Below are 18,432 nucleotides of genomic sequence, written 5' to 3'. Positions count from 1 at the left end.
CAAAACACGACGGATGCGACGTGTGGCCATCCGTCGCGATCCGTCGCTAATACAAGTCTATGGGAAAAAAAGGATCCTGCGGGCACATTTGCAGGATCCGTTTTTTTCCCAAAACGACGCATTACAGCGGATCTGAAAAGACGGAAGTGTGAAAGAGGAAGAGTAAGGCTACTTTCATACTAGCGTCGGTACGGGCCCGTCGCCGCGCGTCGGCCCGACGTACTGACGCAAACTGTGAAGAAATTGAACAACGGGGGCAGCGGATGCAGTTTTACAACGCCTCTGCTGCCCCATTGTAAGGTCCTGGGAGGAGGGGGCGGAGTTCTGGCCGCGCATGCGCTGTCAGAAAAAGCGTAACCGACGGATAAAAAAATGTTGCATGCAACGTTTTTTTGTCCCGACGGACTGCAAAAACACAATGCATCCGTCGCACGCCGGTGCAACGTGTGGCAATCCGTCGCAATGCGTCGCTAATGAAAGTCTATGGAGAAAAAACGCATCCTGCGGGCAACTTTGCAGGATGCACTTTTTTTCTCCAAAACGACGCATTGCGATGGAGGCCAAACGACGCTAGTGTGAAAATAGCCTAAGGCTACTTTCACACTAGCGTCGGCCCGACGCACTGCGTCGGGCCGACGTACCGACGCATCCTGTGACAACGTAGCACAACGGGGGCAGCGGATGCATTATTACAACGCATCTGCTGCCCCATTGTAAGTTGCGGGGAGGAGGGGGCGGAGTTCCGGCCGCGCACGCGAGGTCGGAAATCCGACGGTCCACCACAACGCGACGCAACCGTTGCACGACGGTTGCGACGTGTGGCAATGCGTCACTAATGTTAGTCTATGGGGAAAAAACGCATCCTGCAGCCAACTTTGCAGGATGCGTTTTTTCTCCAAAACGACGCATTGCAACGGAGGCCAAACGACGCTAGTGTGAAAGTAGCCTTAGGCTATGTTCACACTTTGCAGATTCCACTGCGGATTTTTCCGCAGCAGAATTCCAAAATCCGCAGTGAAAACCCGTCGCGGTTTTTACTGCGGATTTATCGCGGTTTTTACTGCGGTTTCTTCTGCGGATTTTCATCTGCAGTTTTCTATTGGAGCAGGTGAAAATCTGCAGAAAAGAAGTGACATGCTGCGGAATGTAATCCGCAGCGTTTCCGCGCGGTTTTTTCCGCAGCATGTGCACTGCGTTTTTTGTTTCCCATAGGTTTACATTGTACTGTAAACTCATGGGAAACTGCTGCAGATCCGCAGCGGTCAAATCCGCTGCGGATCCGCAGCAAAATCCGCAAAGTGTGAATATAGCCTTACATAACACAGCTTTTCCCTTCGGCAACTGATGTGCTTCATGGAGCAATGACCACACCCTGCTGGTTTATAAGGTGGAGGCCCAGGCGCTTGTGTAGAAGGATTGTGCTGGTATGCTGTGTAGTGTAGGTAAGGTGTGGGAGTGCAGGCTAGGCCTGGGTGATGAGGGGCAAATATGCCTCAAACTTTATCATATCTGGATAGCTATGAGATATGTGTCTATTCTGACTTCACACAATGGCTGAACCACGATGTAAAACCGCTCGGTCTATAAATGAGGGCCCTCTATCTATCTGTATGTTCCATGCTATTTTGTACTCTGGCTGCCTGCTTAGTAATGTACCACACAACAGTGACTGTTCATACTGCTTTTTATAGATCTTGAATTATTTTTTTTTGTGCAGTTATAAACTTTGTTGTTGAGAGTATGCATGGTTTTATCATTATGTGAGAAGGGGTTACATCCAGGGTTATAGGTATCGTAAACAAATTTACAATGACCGACTGGTCGAGGGGAGAGGACCCTGTCCTTGTGGACTTCCATTCTATTCTGCCCAAACTCTGGGCATCAAACTTGAGCTGGGTTGCGGGAGTGTGACCAGGTATCTTTTTCTATGAATAACTCTGCCATTTCTGGGTAAATGGTTAGATCTCTCTGGGAGGAACATGGCTGGAGATGAAACTAGTCTGAGGCTATTCTTAGTAGAAAAACATGTTTTACACTTCTTCTTCTTGGTTCAATTGTGCCTGAGCTCTGCTCTTACAGCAGTACCTTTCATATCCCCCCGACTCCCAACCTTTGCTTGTAAAATACCTATGTAATCTTTCCATTTTTGTTACCCCCAGTCTGATGGGCAGGGCCTATTTGCCGTCTCTCCCCCTGCTCCTCGGCGTGCTTGACGTAACAAGATCTGTGAATAGCACAGATCCCGTAAAGTTTCTGCATGTGCGCATTGAATTGGCCTGTCTTGCCATGCAAGGGGGCATAGAATGTAATGAAAAATGCGGGCGCATGCGCAATAGTGGTTTTTTTTTTTTTTTCTACTTTGACCACAGTTGGGCAAAGCATACTGCGCAGGCGCGAGAGCCCAATTCAATGCGCACGTGCAGAAACTGTACGGGATCTGTGCTATTCACGGATCTCGTTACCTCAAGCACGCCAAGGAGCGGGGGGAGAGATGGTGAATAGGCCCCACCCATTGGACCAGGGTAATTTACATACAAAAATGGAGAGAATACAAAGGTATTTTATAAGCAAAGATTGGGAATCGGGGGATATGAAAAGTACTGATGTAAAGCAGAGCTCAGGCACAATTGAACCATATTTATAAACAATAAATAATAGTAGTAATAATTTTATTTCAAATCTAAAAAAAAGGGGTGACCGATTCCCTTTAACAGTCCAGTATTTCTTCTATAAAGCACTGAGTAATCCCAATGAGAACTAAGCTGTATACATGGCTGCAGATATCTGCATTAGAATAGTGTCTAATATACACTTTTTTTTTTTTCTTTTTTTCCTTCTATAGTACAGGTGACTAATAAGATGCCGCCTACAAATGACTCTGATGATCGTATGAAGAAATTTAAGAACAAGGGTAAAGACACAGTGGTGAGTATACAGCGTCTGTCCTCCTGTCACTGTCTGCTGGAGGAACAATTATATTGGAGTATTATCCATGGAAGGGTTTCTACAGGTTTTTGGCTGTGTAGCCTTTACAGCTGAAACTGCTTCCTCCTCTGACCGAGTGGTCAAAAAATGCCTGTAAAAGGCAAAATGAAAACCCTCCGCTGCTTCTATTGACATGTAGTAATACGCTTACGAAATTGGTAAAGGCATCAACTGGTCTGCCCTTGTTTCTTGCCTGTGCATACATCCCTATCGCTGATCGTGGTATTCCCCGTTCTAAGGTACAGTAATCTCCTCTCCCTGATTATTCGGCGGTGCTTTCATCCTGGCTTTTGATGCTGTGGTTTCTTTGGTGTGTCGTGTGCTAAATAAAGCTGCTTTGTTTCTCCTACTTCTAGTATTTGGCTTGGACCACTTTATCGATCATTTATGGGTTACATGAGACTCTGGTGAGAGTACACCATAAAGATGCATACTCCGCAGGAACTATAATGCTCTGATTTTTGCTCAGCGGAAATACGCAGCATTAGGAACTTAACCCAGAACAGACAAGAGTCTTGTACAGTATGTCCATTATCACCCGTGCGACAATCTGTCTGCTCTCTAAGGTTTGTCAAAATGGTCAGGCTACCACTTTAAACATGGATGCCCAACCCTAGAAACTGGCCTTCTCATGCCACCATTCTGTAGTCCCTATGCCTAATATCTGAAAGGGAGTCTGTATCCCAAACTGAGGATAACCTGAGCACATAGCCCCTGTAAATATTGTTTGTTTTTCCATTCCACATGTTCTGCAGAAAATTGCATTTAAGAGTTAGAGAGCCCCACAGTGCACCATTCCACCTACAGGTTTTGCAATATTGGACATGGCAGTCTCTTAACAATGCTGTATATACTCGGAATACATGCCTTCATGTATGGGTACCAAGCATGGCATACAATAGTCCACCCACTGACTGCATGCTCATGGATGTACAGGATTGGACAGCAGGACCGGTCCTGCCATATGGCACCTTGGGAATGTACAGTGGTGGCAGAGCTAGCTGATGGCTCATTAGGTTGGGAGGGTTTATATAAGTTTTTGGCTGAAGCCATGATGTCATATAAATTTTCCAACTAGCCGCTGTTTATTGGTAACGACTCTACGTCAAACTGGTAATTTGACAACACGGCGTCTTATTGTAGGAGCGAAGACGCCGAAGAGTTGAAGTCAATGTGGAACTCAGGAAGGCGAAGAAAGACGACCAGATCCTTAAGAGACGAAATGTGACTTCATTTCCAGAAGATGGGGACCTCTCTCCTGAACAGAAAAGTCAGCAGGTGGTAGGATTCTCCGCTACCTGTAATAATCGCATACGTTGTACTATACAGGCAAAACGTTCCTCTGCTGCCATAGGTCTCATTCCTGTGAGCATGGGATGGGTCATTGTGCAAAGTAGACGGCATACTGACCAATGCAAGTTAATGTGGTAATTCACATGTGTTCTTACACACACTAATGGGCCTTGTTTGTTTCCCCCACCTTAGTTGACACCCCTTTCCTTGGATGAGATAGTTGAAGGAATTCACTCTGGAAACCCAGATCTTGAGCTGAAGTGCACCCAGTCTGCAAGGTAACAGGGCCTTGGCATAGAGGAAGGGGGTGACACTCCATAACCCTTACACATGGCAGTTCAGTGTAAGGAGACACTTGGTGTGTGACTTGGGTGCGCTTTGTGCCGCCGCTACATCATGGCACAATACAAATGTATAGAGTTGCATTTCATCCCTAGGGCCGTAGTCCCACTAGCACATGGCATCCGATGTAAGGGCTTCACATGCAATATGTTAATAATGCCCTGCTGCGAGCGTGAGCCGAGTGTTGGTGCTCTTTTACAATCCTTTGGCATGAGAGAATCGGAGCCCAAGTGCAGAGTATACTGGTCTTTCCATATTTTTATTTATTTTTTCTTCCAGATTGCACCAGTCCAATTAGTTTGCTCATATGAGCGAGCACTAAGGGTACTGCATCGTGTCCACCAACCAAGGCACACGTCCAACCTCATTTTTTTTTTTTTTTTTCCTTTAAATTTACTTGTTGCTGTACGCTTGGGTCACAATTGCTTGTATTGAGCTGGGACTTCTATCGAACCTTACTTGCACGTGACTTCTCCCAGCCAAAGTTGCTGTATAGCCATGGCCTAATGTTTGGCTTCTTTACTTGCTGTTGCAGGAAAATGCTGTCCCGGGAGAGGAATCCTCCACTAAATGACATTATTGAAGCTGGGATAATCCCAAAGCTGGTGGACTTCTTGGGCTACCATGATAACAGCACATTGCAGTTTGAAGCTGCTTGGGCCCTTACAAATATTGCTTCTGGCACCTCCGAGCAAACAAAAGCAGTGGTCGATGGAGGAGCAGTTCCTGCTTTCATAGCTCTGATATCCTCACCACACATGCAAATTAGTGAACAGGCAGTCTGGGCTTTAGGAAACATTGCAGGTAAGATGTGGAGAACCGATGCCTAACTTCTGTGATAGGACAATGTAGTGGCCTAACTTGAGATGGAGAAAAAAAAAAAAAAATATATATATATATATTTATCACTGCTATATTCAGCCATGAATAGGCAACTAGTGAGATTGCTGTCTATTGGGAAGGTAACCTTACACCTCACCAATACTTATCATTGCTTGCTATTATAGAAGTATCTATTTGGCTCTGCTTCTCAATGCAATGCATTGAAGTTGTGGTTCAGGATAAAAAAAACTTTTTGTAAAATTCTGCAAAGTCTGTCTGTATTTGGTATTGCAGCTGAGCTCCACTGATGTGACTGGGGATAAGCCTCCATGACCTAGAACCTTTGGGCTGGTATTTCAGTCCTGGAAAACTGTGATGGACTAATCCTGGACAAGAAAATGTTGTAGCTAAGTCAATGGTAAAATGCTAAGAAATAAACCATTCACAGCACCTCATAGTAAATAGAGGGTTAACTATTACCCACAAGAGGCGCACGTCAATTCCAGAGAGTCCTTCCCGGAAAACATTCAAATAAAAAAAAAAAAAAAAAATGAAGACAGCGCCTCATGCGTTGGTGAAAAATCAGTTCCTTTATTTTGCCCTCTATGGCGACATTTCGATCTACACTATCTTTTTCAAGATCATGTGCTTGAAAAAGATCATGTGGATCGAAACGTCGCCACAGAGGGCAGAATAAAGGAACTGCGATTTTTCACCAACGCATGAGGCGCTGTCTTCATTTTTATTTGAATGGTAAAATGCTGACTGCAGCAGATGTATATACCTGGCCAAATATGACAGTCCTTAAAAAAAAAAAAAAAAAAAAAAAAAATCTAGAATGGTTGGGTCTTCACTTATGGTAACTTGCATTAGTTGTGACTTGCAACGTGCGTATGCTATCCTAATCTTGTTTTGTGCAAGTTGCTGGATATTCACAGCCTGAGGCTGCTGTCACACTAGCAGTATTTGGTCAGTATTTTACATCAGTATTTGTAAGCCAAAACCAGGAGTGGAACAATTAGAGGAAAAGTATAATAGAAACATATGCACCATTTCTGTATTTATCACCCACTCCTGATTTTGGCTTACAAACAGGGCCGGACTGGCCATCGGGCACTTCTGGCAAATGCCAGAAGGGCCGGTGCCTGTAGTGGGCCGCTTGATCCGTTATTGGTGTCAGGGAAGTCAGTACTATAAATAGTTACAACTTGCAATAAAGCTAAAGGTCTTTCGGTGATGTCACGACTCACGAGCATGTGATCAATCACATACATGAGTAGGCGGGATTAGAATACCAGCAGCCGGACTGGAACCTGGCCGGGGATCACATGATCAATTCCTCACAGAGAACGATGTGTCTGCACTCACTGCAGTGCCTTCCGGGATGGGGCACCGCAGGACAGTGAAAATGTGTGCGGGTGCTGCGGTCACCTGACCAGGATGGGGGTAGGAGCACTCATTAACCCCTGCAGCGCCAGACAGGCATGTGAGGTGTCGCAATAGAGGCTGCAACACCCTAATAGGAGCCAGCATCAGGTGCCTAATGCGAGGAGCTGTGGTGATGAACTACGGGTACCAGGGACAGGGAGGGAGTCTCTGCATGCCAAGCAGTGTAGAGGTGTGGGACGGGGGGAGGGGAGGGGGGTGAGGAAAAACACAGCAGAAAAAGGGCAGCTGTACCATCACCAGGGCTTAATACTAATGCATTGCAGCAGCTGCCATGATAAAAGGGCAATGAACTGGTGAGAGTAACCACCATGGAGGGGGGCTGCCTAGTAATATAACTGCACTTGGAGGAAGTGTGTATATAGGGCGCTTGTCACATGCTGCGCCAATGTCAGCGGTGCAATCCTGCAGTATTCTGCATCGTCACTGGTCCGCCTCCTACAGCTATAGGTATATTCTGTGATTACTTTACTTGAAGTACCTTTGATTCATTTTGATAACATCTGTACTCCTATTTTTCATGATATATTGTTTTTATCTATATCTTCTATATACGGTAATTGCCTAAGGGTCACTTCCGTCTGTCTTTCTGTCACGGATATTCATTGGTCGTGGCCTGTCTGTCATGGAAATCCCAAGTCGCTGATTGGTCGCGGCAAAACCAGCGATGGGCACAGTCCGGAAGAAAATGGCTGCTACTTACTCCCCGCAGTCAGTGCCCGGCACCCGCATATTCCCCTCCAGTCACCGCTCACACAGGGTTAATGCCGGCAGTAACGGACCGTGTTATGCCACGGGTAACGCACTCCGTAACCGCTGCTATTAACCCTGTGTCCCCAACTTCTTACTATTGATGCTGCCTATGAGGCATCAATAGTAAAAAAAAATGTTAAAAATAATAAAAAAACAAAACCTACTATTCTCACCCTCCGTAGTCCGCCGAGCCGCACGTGCCTGCCGCCATCTTCCGTTCCTGGCGATGCATTGCGAAATTGCCCAGAAGACTTGGCGGTCTCGTGAGACCGCTAAGTCATCTGGGTAATTTTGCAATGCATCCTGGGAACGGAAGATGGCGGCAGACGCGCGCGTATCCCCGCAGCTTCGGTTGATCCCAGGGGGTGAGTATATAACTTTTTTTTTTAACAGGTATGATGCCCACACTGCTGTATACTACGTGGGCTGTTAGATACTGCGTGGCTGCTATATACTGCGTGGGCTGTGCTATATATTACGTGGCCACTGTTATACTGCGTGGGCAGCGTTATATACTGCGTGGCCACTGTTATATATTGCGTGGCCTGTATTAACGCATCGGGTATTCTACAATATGTATGTATATAGCAGCCACATAGTATATAGCACAGGCTACGTAGTATTTGTCGGCTATATACTACGTGGCCTGTGCTATATACTATGTGGCTGCTATATACATAAATACGTATTCTAGAATACCCGATGCGTTAGAATCGGGCCACCATCTAGTCTACTATATATGGTAATTGTCTAAGGGTCACTTCAGTCTTTGTCTGTCATTCTGTCTTTCTGTCACGGAAATCCCAAGTCGCTGATTGGTCGTGGCAAATCAGTGACTGGCACAGTCCGGCAGCAAAATGGCCGCTCCTTACTCCCCAGTCAGTGCCCCCTCCATACTCCCCTCCAGTCAGTGCTCACACAGGGTTAATGGACCGCGTTATGCCGCGGTGTAACGCAGTCTGTTAATGCTGCTATTAACCCTGTGTGACCAACTTTTTACTATTGATGCTGCCTATGCAGCATCTATAGTAAAAAGATCTAATGTTAAAAACAATTAACAAAATTAAATCATTATATACTCACCTTCCCGTGCCTTTCCCGCTCCTTGCAACGCTCCGGTAACTGGTCCATGCATTGCGTCTTGCGAAATGATGACATAGCGGTCTCGTGAAACCGCTATGTCATCTCGTGAGACCGCAATGCACTCTTAGGACCGGAGCATCGGTAAACGCTTGGGCTGGATCCGGGGGTGCCGACGGAAGGTGAGCATTTAACTTTTTTTTTTTTTTTACAGGAATATGGTGCCCACATTGCTATATACTAAGTGGGCGTGTGTTAGATACTCCCCCTCACTTCTTGTAACCTACAAGTGTACAAACATATTATACAGTCACCAATGCGACAAGTGGGCCTGTGTAACTTCAAATGCCAGGGCTGAATTTTAGTCCCAATACGGCCCTGCTTACAAATACTGATGTAAAATACTGACCAAATACTGCTAATGTGACGGCAGCCTAAATGTGAGTTGTGGAGCCCTCTGGGTCCCAGAAATTCATCACTTTATGCCATAAAGCACTTTGACTAAAATGGACTCTTATTCTGCAAAGACTTGCTTTACATAACTGTATACTTCTCTCTAGGTGATGGCCCACTGTACAGAGATTCATTGATCAAGTGTGATGTGATTCCACCACTTCTGGCATTGGTTACCCCACAGACCCCGGTATGCTGCCCTGTTAATCTTTTTTTTTTTTTTTTAACTGGAGGACCTGTTGCAATAATGATGCAGGCTATGGAGATGTAACAGCTGAGGATTGACCCATAACTGTGGGGGAGGAGGTTTAATGCTTGAGTCCATGGGGTGGTCCTGACTGGTGACTGCCTGTTATCTTTTATGCACACTAGAACAAAGTCCCATTACTTGGGCCACCCACTAGGCTCCTAACAGTGTGAGCAGGAGTTCTAGACTACATTTTATACAGGATCCTTAAATATTCCACTCCACCTGCTGTAGAACATAATGCATGGTTAATGTGCTGGGTTTTGTCTTTAAATATATTTATAGGTTAGACATTAAATTCTGCCTATTGACCTGCCCATCCCATTTGTTTTACTTCTATTAAGTCTAAACTATCTTACACCCGTTTCTTACCATTCACAGAACATTTGCGGGAGTTTACGGGCTTATACATATTGGTGATAGTTGTGTTAACCTCTTCTTTTTATCTGAAGCAACAGGAACTTAAAATGCATAGTCAAGAAAATGTGATGTGAGACTGCTGTCTTAGGCCGGTTTCACACGTCAGTGGCTCCGGTACGTGAGGTGACAGTTTCCTCACGTACCCCCCCCCCCCCCAGACTCTTCCTTGGTCTGGAATGCTGTGTACATCTCTAAACACCACATTTTAAGGAAGAGCTACAAGATGGTGAGCGGACTGAAGTATATCCTATGAGGATTGGTTAAAGGATTTGGGAATAATGGGCTTGAAAAAAGGCTGAGGAGACTTAATAGCTGTCTACAAATATCTGAAGGGATGTTGGCATAGGGGAACCATCCTTAGACTCATTTGCACAAGGAAACACGAGATGTAGTGGAATTTTTAAAGTAAGAAGTTAGATTAAATATTAGAAAACTCTTGACAGTGAGGGTGATCAAAGCGTAGAACAGATTGCCACGAGAGGTGGTGAGTTCTCCTTCAATGGAAGTCTTCAAGCAGAGGATGGACAAACATCTGCCTGAGATGGTTTAGTGAATCCTTCATGGAGCAGAGGGTTGGACACTATCACCCTGGAGGTCCCTTCCAACTCCAACATTCTATGAAGTTGTTTACCTCTGGAATGAGACTTACTGCTTATCTTGTCTGTGTCCAGCCATAATTGAAAACTACAGAACACATAAATTGGGAAGGGGGAGAAACAGCAAATTTCATCTACAGTGCTGGCCAAAAAAAAATCTTAGATTGTGGTTTTAGTTAAGATTCAAGTGTTTTCATCGTGAATATTTGTTACAATTAGAATTGACAAGTAAAAAGCTGAGCTCTGATTGCTATGGGCAACCAAGCCAGTTTTGAAGTAAAAAACCCCCCCACTGTAAGTCTTAGGATGGTAATATTGTCAGGGCTGCTTATAATTCTGAGATTCTTTGCCTTGATGTGTCTATTTCTAGTATACAACCTCAATTTGGGTTTGATCATGGTAACGGCCTACTAAACACTAACCTAATTGCCCTTAAATCTTTAGGTTGGCTTTCTGCGTAACATTACATGGACCCTGTCTAACTTGTGTCGCAACAAAAACCCATATCCACCTATGAAGGCTGTTCTTGCAATCCTGCCAACACTGGCTCTGCTCTTGTACCATGAAGACAGGGACATCTTATCAGACGCATGTTGGGCGATGTCCTATCTGACTGATGGTGCCAATGACCGGATTGATGTTGTGGTACAGACTGGGGTTGTGGACAGACTAATATATTTAATGAATAGTGAAGAGCTCGGCATCTTGGTGAGTAAACTGATTAACCAGAATCCATGTATCCATTAATGTTTATATCATCATAAGAGAAAGTTGTCCTAGCAAGAGCAGCCCAAGTATAATGGGGTCATTGCTGCATAGACTGAGGGAACATTGAAGTGACCAATGCAGTGTCCTAATTTTTATTTTTTCAAACTTTTCTCAGACACCAGCCCTACGTACAGTTGGGAACATAGTCACTGGCACAGACAAACAGACCCAGGTGGCTATAGATGCTGGAGTCCTGTCTATTTTGCCTCGGCTCCTGCGGCATCAAAAGTCAAGTGTTCAGAGGGAGGCAGCATGGACGCTTAGTAATATTGCAGCAGGTCCAGCTCCACAAATTCAGCAACTTATTACTTGTGGCCTCCTCCCACCACTGGTGGAGCTTCTTAATAAGGTAAAGATTGGCACAAGTGCTATCCTAGTTTGTGAAAAGCATGAATTCTTCGCTTGATCTAGGAAAATCTAGACTGGTGCATACTGGTATTTAGTCTTGGTAGAAATCATAGTATGGTACTTGCATTTTTATTTTTAAAGGGACTCTGTTAGAGATGGGAATCCATGGAAATATCACGCTGCATTATTTCACTGCTATGTGGTGCTCAATTGTACAGGAACTCGTATGCAAATCTGGCTGGTGGGTGCGCTTGTTGTTCCCCATTAATGTGGTCCTCTGCTACTTGACAGTGGGGAGCTGATGTCTTGCTGCAGAGTCTGTCGCTCAAGTAGCAGAAGGTTGTGGTGGTGGGGACGGTTCTCATGCATGCACCCGGAATTTGCATATGAATAAAAAAAATTCTGCACCAAGGTGAACAAGACGGCATAATGGGCGTCTATAGAAATGTTACACTACCCTTCCTGCACGACCTCTGATGGCTTGGGGCAAATGTTACTAACAGATTTCATTAAGATTATTTTCCTTCCCCCCCTAGGGTGACTTTAAAGCCCAGAAGGAGGCCGTGTGGGCAATCACAAACTACACTAGTGGGGGAACTGTGGAGCAGGTAGTACAACTGGTTCATAGTGGGGTGTTGGAACCACTTCTCAACTTACTAACAATTAAGGACAGCAAAACAATCCTGGTAATCTTGGATGCAATCTCCAACATATTTCTGGTAAGTTTAACCCTGGCCTGACACCCATATCAATTCAGATTTATCAAAATGTGGGAAAAAAAAATCACTGCTTATGCCATAAACTACAGCAGCCAATGACTGACTGGCACATAGCAGCTGAAAGTTGGGCCGAGTTCTTGAGGAGGTGCACGCTTCCTAACTGCAACATTTTAATTAAGCAATGATTCCTTACCAAGACACTGGATAAGTAAATGGTGTGCCAAAGTTGTAAATTTTGCACAAAATGCATGGTAACTTGTTATTGGACTTCCCTATTCTACTTCTCTATGGCCTAACCACTATAATTCTCAAAGACATAATAAAGATGACATGTCTATAAAGTTGCAAAGTCCCATACATTCAGGATCCCTTGGGAATGATTAAATATATATACTTTTTTGCAGGCTGCTGAGAAACTGAGTGAGTTGGACAAACTGTGCCTAGCTGTAGAAGAGTTGGGAGGACTGGAGAAGATAGAAGCTCTACAGACACATGACAACCACATGGTTTATCATGCTGCTTTAGCACTTATAGAGAAATACTTCTCAGGCGAGGTATGGTTCTTGTATATTTTGCAGAATTACTTTAAAACTGCAAGATGAGCATGACAAAAGGAGTGTTTGCGAGTCATGTGAGCTTAGTTTAACACTGCTTCTGAAGACACTCCCCGATCCCGTTTTAACCCAATCAAATAATCACACCGTAAACTAATCAAATTTGCCACATCAGCCTTTTATTAACAAACATTGTTTTTATAATGACCTCCTAAAGGGGTGGTCCTCAAAGCCTAAAACTTATAAAACAGGTCTGAGAAGCCCACCTTGGCTAAGGTCTTAATCTTGCCTATAGCTGCTATGCACCAGCTCGGAGGAATCTATTAACTAACTTGACCAATTAACTTGGCCACGGGCCCTCTAATCCCTTCCCTGGGATTATATACACACCTATCACCACTTAATTCCACTCAGGCCGGTTTCACACGTCAGTGGCTCCAGTACATGAGGTGACAGTTTCCTCACGTACCGGAGCCACTGACACACGTAGACACAGTGAAATCAATGCATCTGTGCAAATGTCATTGATTTTTTGCAGACCGTGTCTCCGTGTGCCAAACACGGAGACATGTCAGTGTTCGTGCGAGCGCACAGATTACACGGACCCATTAAAGTCAATGGGTCCGTGTAAAACACGTACCGCACATGGACGTTGTCAGTGTGCCGTGCAGGAGACGGTGCTACTGTAAGCGCTGTTCCCCCCCACTGGTGCTGAAGCCGCGATTCATATCTTCCCTGCAGCAGCGTTTGCTGTAGAGAAGATATGAATAATCATGTTTAAAATAAAGATCCATGTGCCCCCCCTCCTCCCCCGCTGTTATTAAAATACTCACCCGGCTCCCTCGCTGGCTGGCGCTGCTTCCTGTCCTGGCTGCACCTTCTACTGTATGAGCTGTCACGTGGAGCCGCCCATTACAATCATGAATATGCAGCTCCACCTCCCATAGGGGTGGAGCCGCATATTCATTACTGTAAATGAGCGGCCCCACGTGACCGCTCATACAGTAGAAGGTGCGGCCAGGACAGGAAGCAGCGCCAGCCAGCGAGGGAGCCGGGTGAGTATTTTAATAACCGCGGGAGGGGGGGGGTGTTCATGGATATTTATTTTAAACACGATTATTCATATCTTCTCTACAGCAACCGCTGCTGCAGGGACGATATGAATTGCAGCTTCAGCACCAGATGCAGGGGACAGTGCTAAACCTTAGCGCTGTCTCCTGCACGGTGCGTGTGGTACCCAGTGGGCACAAGGGTGGCACATGTGTGCCACAAATGCACCGCCACACGGACAATTCCGGTACCGGAATTATCTGGACATGTGAGACTGCCCTTAGGGAGAGGTCTAGAACCTCAGGAGATTCCCCCTTGTCAGAAGTATAAATGTTTTGCATCCATCAAACATTTGTGCCTTATTGTGTCAAAGCACCACATGTCTATACTAAGGTGCTTAAAAGAATCCTATCCATCAAAATTCTCCTTTGCCCGATTCTAACTCCACATGACAGACCATCACTGCACCATTCCTTGCCATAAAATGACTCTGCCCTGTTCAATTTTAGTCTCTTTATTAACACCTTCAACTGACAGAGCGCCCCTTCTCCCCCCCCCCCCCCCTCCTCCAACCAAACCTTCCTAGGAATGATCAGACCAGATTGCGAGAACCTTGAGAAACCTTGCACATGGCTTCATCAAATGAAACTTGATGTCTCTTATCAATTCACTACAAGGTCTTCTACATAAATCATTGGGCCCCCCCTCCCCTAATGAATTGCCAATACATCTGGGATCCAGTCCAACTGGACAAAACTATGGAACTCAATGAGGAATTTATTCCAGGCCACACCACGTTTCCAAATCCACTGAGTATAGCCTCTTCCCTCGCAAAGCCCATTTGGCACCCCTCCAAGCACTCTATTGTAAGCAAAGCTGCACAGAATCCAAATGAGTGTACTGTAATCCACATGAGCAGCTGACTTCTCTATGTAACAAAAATAAAACCTTACATGTTGAGAAATACAACTAGCCAAACTAACCATGGCTGGATGTACATAAAGTACGACCTAAACATTGCCCAATCCTCTTGATCAATACATCACCTAGCTCCATCGTGACTGCCTCTGTAGCTGCTCCAATCCTAAATGAATGACCATGAGATTGACACCCCCTTAACTCCAGACAACGCCTTAACAGTTATAAATTGAAAATACAGCAAATGATCCATCAGCGTGAACCAATAAAGGGAAACTAAACCCGACAACCATTGTTCCTAACTTATTCACACAGTGAACTGGGCATAGCGCAGAGCCTCTGACCTTGAAAAGCACCACTTTACATTGCTCTCCCACTGTATTTGTTTTGGACAATCGGATAAACACCTACTGTCACTGTATATGTCAATGTCTTCCCTCAAAAGACCTCCTTTCTTACATCTGGATGGACTAACCAACTTCCCCCAAATGAAATGCACCAAAAAAGCAATCTCACATTTGAGATTGACAAATAGAACCTCCCTGTCTGAGTAACAATAAATCTTTAGAAATCAGACCTCTCCAGTCAGCCACTTTCCTGCCCCTTCTGCATCTGTTTAACATTTTGAAGCACCAGAAGACTTCTTGTCTCGAAGCCCCATCGCTTTAAAATCAAAAGCTAGAGCTGCCATAGAATCATCTTTGGGACTGACCAGCCTGCCTCCAACAGTGACCCACTAACGACAATAACAAATGCACCTTTCCCACCCGAATACCCAAATATGCCTTCCAATCTTCCCAAATATTCCAAGTGTGACCATGGTTATCCCATGTCCTATCTAGCAAAGAAATTGAATCTCTTGCTGCCCCCAAGGAAGGTTCCAGAAATCTGCTGGACACACACCAGGCTTGTTGTACTCGCCTGAAGTACCAACCTCCGACATCTATCCCACTGTGAGAGCATCAGTGATTTTTTTTTTTTTTTTTTTTTTTTTTTTTTTCCCTTCACCATGACAGCGCCGCACGTGAGAGATGGCATCCGCCCCCAGGAACAGGAAACCTGTAGCAGAGATATAAGAATGGGGCGGCCCCTCTCTCCTCAGTTTGGTTTCCTGTTCCTGCAGGTGGACGCCTGTTGCAGAGCTCCTACCTCCGGAGGGATCTCCCTCTGATTCCGGTCCGGAGGCCGAGGTCCGCGTGGGGGGCCAGCCGTAGTCGGCGGCATCGCGTGCGGTGCTGTCCGGTGTCGGGCTGCTGGGTCCGCGCCATCCCTTTCCCTCGCTGGACTCCCCGGCGACCGCTCTGGGCAGGAGGCCGGTCCGGGGATATGGGGGCGTGTCCTTCACTGACGCTGGCGCCGAAGTGGAGGATGACGACTTCCGGTCGCAGGAAGTGACGTCACACGCCGAGGGAGCCGGTGTGCTGGACACTTCCGGGCGGAAGCTGATCCAGTGGCGCGCACACCGCTTCTCTATATAATAGAGCAGCAGAAAGGAGTCGCTGGTCCTGCTCTTCAGACGGAGATGACCGAACCAGCGGTAGATCCGGAGCTGCTGATGCCTGCGCCCAGAATGTCGGAAGACACTCAAGCTGCAGCGGTACCCAGGGTCCTGGAGGGGTGAGTGCCTTTGTAAGGCAAGCTACACACACACTGATACCCTGTGCATTATGTTTTATAGGAAGGGAAAGCCACCTCCAAGCAAAAGAATAGGGTCTGTCCACTATGTAAAGAAAAACTCCCTAGGCTATACAGCAAAAAGATCTGCCAGCCCTGTATCGACAGAACAGTTGCGGAGGAATCTTCTTCCCTATTACAAAACATTAAAACAATCATACGGGAGGAAGTTAAATCTACAGTTAAAGAACAGTTGAAACATCACACAAAAGAGACCTCCCCTCCCCCAACAAGTGAGCAAGGGTCGGACATAGATTCAGGGGATGAGCCGGGAGCCTTAACCCCCTCTGATGCCTCAGATTTAGACTCCTCAGATGAGGAATATGGCCACCCATGTTTTCAGTCGGAGGACATTGGGAAGCTGCTCAAACTTGTCAGAACGACTATGGGGGTAGAAACCCCTAGAGAACCACGGACAATCCAAGACACCATGTTTAGCAACTTGGAGGAGAAGAAGCGAAAGTTTTTTCCCTTCCACGATAACATAATCAAATTAATAAAACGTGAGTGGAAAAAACCTAATAAAAAGATGTCTGTCCCTCAGGCATTAAAACGCAAGTACCCCTTTGATGAGGAAGTCTGTGAAAAGTGGGATAAGGCTCCTAAACTAGACGCAGCCATCGCTAGCGCCTCTAAAGGGGTTGCGTTACCATTTGAAGACATGGGAGCCCTAAGGGACCCCCTCGACAAAAAAGCAGATGCTTTTCTAAAGTCGGCTTGGGAAGCAGCGACATGGTCATTTAAACCCGGGGTTGCTGCCACTTGCACGGCACGTGCTATGGTCAAGTGGTTAGAGGAGTTAAGTGACCAAATCAAAAACAAATGCCCAAGAGAGAGGCTTCTGGAAGCATTACCCTCTCTACAAGGCGCCGCAAGATTCCTAGCAGACGCCTCGATAGATTCAGTTAGAAGTGCCGCACGTGTGTGTGCGTTATCCAATTTCAGGAAGGAGAACATTATGGCTGAAAAATTGGACGGCTGACTTCCAATCAAAGGTCAAACTCTGTGGAGTACCCTGTGAAGGGCAATACCTGTTTGGCAAAGCTCTAGACGAGATCCTTGAGAAGGCGTCGGACAAAGAAGCGGTTTCCACCTCCTTCCTTTCCCAGGCGCCGATGGGATACCTCTCGTTCGTCCTTTCGTGGTGGATATAGAGGGACCCGCGGCCGATCAGATGACAGGTCTAGTCGAGGCAGACCCTGGAGAGAGCGAAAGGAAAGGGGATTCCTTTTCAACAAACCTCCCCCCAAGCCTGATCCCAAAAGTCAGTGACGCCAGCATTCCGGTGGGGGGGAAGACTCCGGCGGTTTGTCCATCATTGGGCAGCGCTGCCGGCTTCTCAATGGATAACAAATTTGTTGTCAGAGGGTCTGAGGTTCAAGTTCTCCAACCTCCCACCAAATCGTGTAAAAATGACCCAGGTGGGGGGAAAAAATCAGGCCATATTAGAAAGAGAAATTTATCTCCTCATGCAAAAAGAAGTGTTAGTAGAAGTACCCCATCGAGAGATAGGGAAAGGGTTCTACAGCACTTTATTTCTAACACCAAAACCAGACGGCTCGCTGAGAGTAATATTCAACCTAAAAGCCCTAAACCATTACATTCAAATAGACAAATTCAAGATGGAAACTTTAAAGACTGCAGTAAAAGTACTCGACCCAAACTGTTACATGGTGGTGATCGATCTTACAGACGCTTACTACCATGTGCCAATCGCTGTCCAACACCAACAATATCTAAGATTAGTGGTAAATCTGGGAAAACCCCCTGTCCATCTACAATATCAATGTCTTCCTTTTGGGGTAGCCATAGCGCCCCGTATATTCACAAAAGTTATTTCCGAAGTAGCATCTTTTGTCAGGAAAGAAGACATAATGTTGGTACCCTATTTGGACGATTTTTTTGATAATAGCAAAAAACAAAAAGTTGCGAAAAGGCGGCCGCAAGAGTACTGGAGGTACTGA

At 45.8% G+C, this 18,432-nt stretch overlaps 1 protein-coding gene across 1 annotated transcript in view; it reads left to right on the top strand.

The window, feature by feature from the left end:
• The window catches only part of KPNA7 (karyopherin subunit alpha 7), a 60,206-nt gene that overhangs the window by 34,923 nt on the left and 6,851 nt on the right, over positions 1–18,432 (top strand). Inside the window, exons 2-10 of the mRNA XM_069733912.1 lie at positions 2,843–2,925; positions 4,129–4,263; positions 4,471–4,556; positions 5,156–5,424; positions 9,282–9,364; positions 10,882–11,145; positions 11,321–11,554; positions 12,090–12,272; positions 12,677–12,826. Of these exons, the coding sequence (XP_069590013.1) occupies positions 2,843–2,925; positions 4,129–4,263; positions 4,471–4,556; positions 5,156–5,424; positions 9,282–9,364; positions 10,882–11,145; positions 11,321–11,554; positions 12,090–12,272; positions 12,677–12,826 (1,487 nt within the window). The remainder of the gene's footprint in view (positions 1–2,842; positions 2,926–4,128; positions 4,264–4,470; positions 4,557–5,155; positions 5,425–9,281; positions 9,365–10,881; positions 11,146–11,320; positions 11,555–12,089; positions 12,273–12,676; positions 12,827–18,432) is intronic.

The sequence above is a fragment of the Ranitomeya imitator genome, chromosome 7, assembly GCF_032444005.1.
Source record: "Ranitomeya imitator isolate aRanImi1 chromosome 7, aRanImi1.pri, whole genome shotgun sequence".
NCBI classification, from domain to species: domain Eukaryota; kingdom Metazoa; phylum Chordata; class Amphibia; order Anura; family Dendrobatidae; genus Ranitomeya; species Ranitomeya imitator.
The sequence above is the reverse complement of the archived record's forward strand: the minus strand, read 5'-3'. Positions and strand labels throughout refer to the sequence as shown.